The sequence below is a fragment of the Paramisgurnus dabryanus genome, chromosome 11 (genome assembly GCF_030506205.2).
Source record: "Paramisgurnus dabryanus chromosome 11, PD_genome_1.1, whole genome shotgun sequence".
In the NCBI taxonomy this organism is placed as follows: domain Eukaryota; kingdom Metazoa; phylum Chordata; class Actinopteri; order Cypriniformes; family Cobitidae; genus Paramisgurnus; species Paramisgurnus dabryanus.
The window spans coordinates 19,144,950-19,149,537 of NC_133347.1; the positions used below are offsets into that span (position 1 = coordinate 19,144,950).

General features: G+C 38.0%; 1 protein-coding gene across 1 annotated transcript; it reads right to left on the bottom strand.

The window, feature by feature from the left end:
* Positions 1-739: 739 nt before the first annotated feature.
* Positions 740-2,732, bottom strand: LOC135757554 (beta-1,4-galactosyltransferase galt-1-like). Its single transcript, XM_065272125.2, has 2 exons — positions 2,708-2,732; positions 740-2,060 (listed from the first exon to the last, which is right to left on the bottom strand). Exon 2 carries the CDS (start codon positions 2,044-2,046, stop codon positions 748-750), a length of 1,299 nt encoding a protein of 432 aa, XP_065128197.2. The 5' UTR covers positions 2,047-2,060; positions 2,708-2,732; the 3' UTR covers positions 740-747.
* Between the last annotated feature and the right edge of the window lie 1,856 nt (positions 2,733-4,588).

A 4,588-nucleotide genomic window follows, 5' to 3' on the forward strand; every position in this document is an offset into this window, starting at 1 on the left:
TAGTCCCCTGCTATTGAAAGTTACTATTGAAAACTGTGGAGTTTTCCTTTTTAATCTTATACATAAAAAAAGAGGAGGCTTAACTGTTTTGTATCTTTTATTATAGGTTTAAGATTTCATACTGGTGTCTTTTCTGTACTCCCAGTTCAGAGTCGTGGTTTTGAAGTCGTGATTTACGGTTACAGGTTGCCTGGAACGCGACATTAGTCAATGTTTACAGCAGCATCAACTTAGGGGAAGATAAATAAAACACTCCCAGGAGTAATTTGTACAGGATATGTTGTGCAGTTGGCTAAAACAACAGTTGTCAGAGAAACCCCAAATTACAATTGTATTCTATTACAAAGGAGTTAGATCGGCAGAATAAAGGATTGGTTTCAATCAGAAGTGAACACTAAGGATAACGCTTGCCTAAAATTAAGTAAATAGTAAAAGGTTTCTAAGTAATTAAATAATCAACTGTCAGTGATAAAATAAGAACACAGAATTTTTTTAAAATGGATAAATAAATATAACATCAAGATAAAGTTGCTGATAGTGCTTTAGGTACTGTTTGTTTTTTGATTGACACATATAGCAGTCCCTTAAAAAGCCTACAGTAATGCATGGATTCAATAGCCATACATACATCCCTGTCCCTAAACATTTTTACTCTTTTTAACATCCATTTTCGCCAATGGGACATTATGAGGAACATATTCGTTTATAATATTATAAACATAATAAATGATGTCAACTTTAGGCTAACTAAGGCATTAACAAACCAGAAAGCTTCAGGGCATTGTCAACATTTGGTAGCAGTTCTTGTTCAAAGTCCCACAATCTTTTGTCCACAGTCAGCTGATCTTTGGTAAGATGCCCCTGCAGCCGTTTCCTCACATGTACAATCCGACAAACATCAAATGGTACATTGTAAGTATCTCCAAAGTGTCTTAAAGAGGAATGCACTGAGGTTTGCTCCACCAACCTTGGATTAATTATCATCTTTGTGGGATTTGTAACATTTTTTCGTTCAGGTTCTCTATAAATGTGCTCCATGATATTGATACCAGGAATTTTACTCCATTCTTGCCGTTTGAAGCGACCACTGTCATCAAACTGTGTTTTGGGGAATATGTGGTTCTCAATAAGAAACAAACCCACTATGGGATGTGCAGCTTGAAGGTTCTTCATAAGAGATGGTAAATTGTCATATTTGTAAGGCATGATGATCTCATCGATGTCATTCAGGAGAACATACTTGGATTGATACATGTGTCTGTAAATGCACTCATTAAGTGTTGTTAACTGACCATAATAATGAAGGTCACCCTTGTGTTTTGTTGAATTCCAACCTGAAGATGGATTTAAAAACTCGTCGATTGGCCAAGAAACAATCTCCAGTGTCCCCTCTCTTTCATAATGCTTTAAAAGTTTTTCCAGGTCCGGTCCACAGCTAGTGTTATAGATGACCACTCGCTGAACGCCCAGAAGTTTGTACATCTCTATAGTTTGAGCAAACTCCAGCACATTGTTGTAGTCACCAAAAAGGTTGGAGATGCAAACTGTGAAGTTATACTTGAAGGTCTCACTCATTACACGATTTCTTATTGGTAAAAACTCTGTAGTTTGATTGACTGAATCATTAGTTGAGATGAGGACATGTGTTGCATTCTGCAAGTGTTTACCTTTACAGATCACATCCGACACATGAAACGGGAACCCAAAATGGTCACTGTGTATTTGGACATCAGTCTCAACAGTTGTACATTCATGTTTAGTATTGCAGTAAACGCAGTAGAGTGGCTGAAGACTTTCTCTGTTGATTATGCTGATGACTCGAATCGTCTCATCAATTCTGTGGTCGATGTATGCAGACACCATGAAGTGTTTTGAGTCTTTGATGGGCGTTATTAAATTTAAAGTCTCTGGAATTCTCAGTTTATTATAAAATGGTGAAATCAGTATGTAATTAGGATGCCAGCTTGAATAGGTCCATATCAGAATGACAACACCATTCATAAGAAATAAAATTCCTAGCAGTCCTTTCCATTTTATGTTTTCCATGTTCCTTTTTATACCTATGGAGAGATGAGGGGAGACATGTGATTCTGGGTACTTTTCGAAACTGAATGTTTATTTGCTGTTCAGCAGACTTAGACATCTACACAGAGTTCTGTCTCTGCTCTCACAAAAAATAAAACTAGTTTGTGAAAAACGAGAAACGGTGGTTGAGTCCCGTGTTAAAACTGGTAACAAAGACATGTTCTACTGCCTATTCCATTCAGTTCAATGTTGACAACGGACCCTTTCAAATTCGAACATACACACAAGTTGGTAATGCGGCACACAGCGAAGCAAATTATTTTCAAATAATTAATTCACTAATATAAACAATTGTATTAATATTTACTTACATTAACAAGGCTATATTAAACGCTGATAACCTGTTGCTCATTGTTGATTCATGTTACTGTAGTTAATGCATTACAACCTTATTGTAATGTGTTACCAATTATTTTATTCAAAAACTTCTCAGCATCTGTCATAGCATCATTTGCCTATTACAAGAAGTGAAACAGACATACGTACAAAGTCCTGATGTACACTACAATAGACATTAATAAAGTAACAGTTTTTCCTAGAAAAATAATTATGCTTAGATATTTACTTACAAGAAAAAAAATATTGCTGAGATACTTAAAATAATGTTTTAAACCTTACTTACTTTGCTTATGAATTTCATCCTTAGCTTTTTTATCTTTCATAATATGTGCTTAATGAAATGGCAATAATTTTGAAAAGACATAAGTAGTTTGGTTAGGCCACACCCCCTCACACGTGATGTCATTTTAAATAGATTAATGGTCACTTTCAGGAACAACAGGATTTAACAAACTGGCATGCATAGTATTTACCCAAGACAAAACGTATCCACTACAGTGGTGAATGGCCAGGTCTCAGGAGGTTAAAAGCATTTTAAAATGTACCCCCACAGAAAGAAACACAGAAAGAAACACTAATGCAGACCGAAACATCAATCAAGGAAACGCTACCTGTGTTGCTAAATTCCACTTCGCCGTTTTTCGTTTGGAAGTTGAAATAATTTGCCTGAGATAATAAGGTAAGAGAAACACTCCTAAAGTGAGCTGGCTGAAGAACGGAATCACCCTGGAGGACAGCAAAGCATATAGAGTAAGACATTAAAATCAACTATGGGAATTATGGATAAAAATGTACAAATAAAAAATTATACAGTATATAGTTTGTCATTTTTGTACTTAATTCAGTTTCAATAAATTAGTGATGCTGTGCTACTGTAACTCACCAGATGGCAGCACTTTAACGTTTCTAAATCTGCGACCAGATGACTCAGGAATATACCCATGCCTGGCTGACAGCTTAGCTGGCCAAGAGAGCTAGATCTATACATGTTTTGTATCAAGTGAGAGGTGCTTTGTGTATTTTATCATGCACTTAACTCTAACAGCTCTAAAGTTTCAAAGGCAAAGATGCGCACTCCAGCATCTGGGTTAGGTTCTCAGCCAGGTCATGCCCTGATACCACAACCCCTCTTTTACCCCCAAATTCTCATTTAAGACAATACTGTACTTTAATCTTTTAATTAAATAAATGCTATATGCTAATAAATATTATTTGAATTCTAGTTTGTTATTTTTACTTTTACTTCATCTTGATGTCCTTTTTAAAGTTTGTCGAGGCACGCTAATGGGCCCCCTGGTTAAGAAACACTTATAATTATTGTGTGTGTTTGTAGCTCCTCCTGCTGTGGAGCGAACCGAGCCGACAGAACAGGTGGCGGTGGTCCAAGGATCTTCAGTAACGCTGACCTGTGAAGCTCGTGGTGTACCCCCACCAACTCTCTCCTGAATGAAAGATGGCATGAAATTAACACCCGACCACGCGCCAAATGCGGGTGGATTTTGCAATTGGCGGGTAACACTGTCAATCTACCAGCCACATTGGCGGGTAGCCAATGCGAATCAGTGATGCGCGGGTCATTGTAGAAACAACCCACTCCCGACCGACATTTTCAACTAACCCGCCCGCCCGCAATTGTTCAAAGTAGTTTTTAAACTCGACCGACTGACCGCGGCCTGAATATCATAAAAATATTTTTGGATGACTCGTAACCGGCACCCGCTCATTTCTTATCAACCTGCGCATATCACCGATGCAAATTGAGTGATTCATTGAGAGGATACGACTCCTGTTTCGCAACGTTCATGCGATTGGAAAGAAGATGAGGCACTTCTCTGACTACGTTTGTATTAAACTGTTGGTGAGATGGGATGAGAATGCAATGCTGACATAGACTACAGTATAATCACAGTTGCACAGAGGTGTAGTGCTGCTGTGACGGATCAGAACTCTTGATGTGTAAACTTTAGAGAGAGTTGCGCTACTATGCCTTATACTGTAGTACATTAACATACACTTTGAGAGTAGAGTAATGAAAAACAACGTATGTGCGGCGTTTATGTGCGCAGTTTGTGCCCCCTCTCTGTGTGCGTGCGCGGGTTTAAGGGGACTCAATAGGGCACATCGGAGAGACGCGTTCCAAAAGCATGCGTACATAAAATCGTTC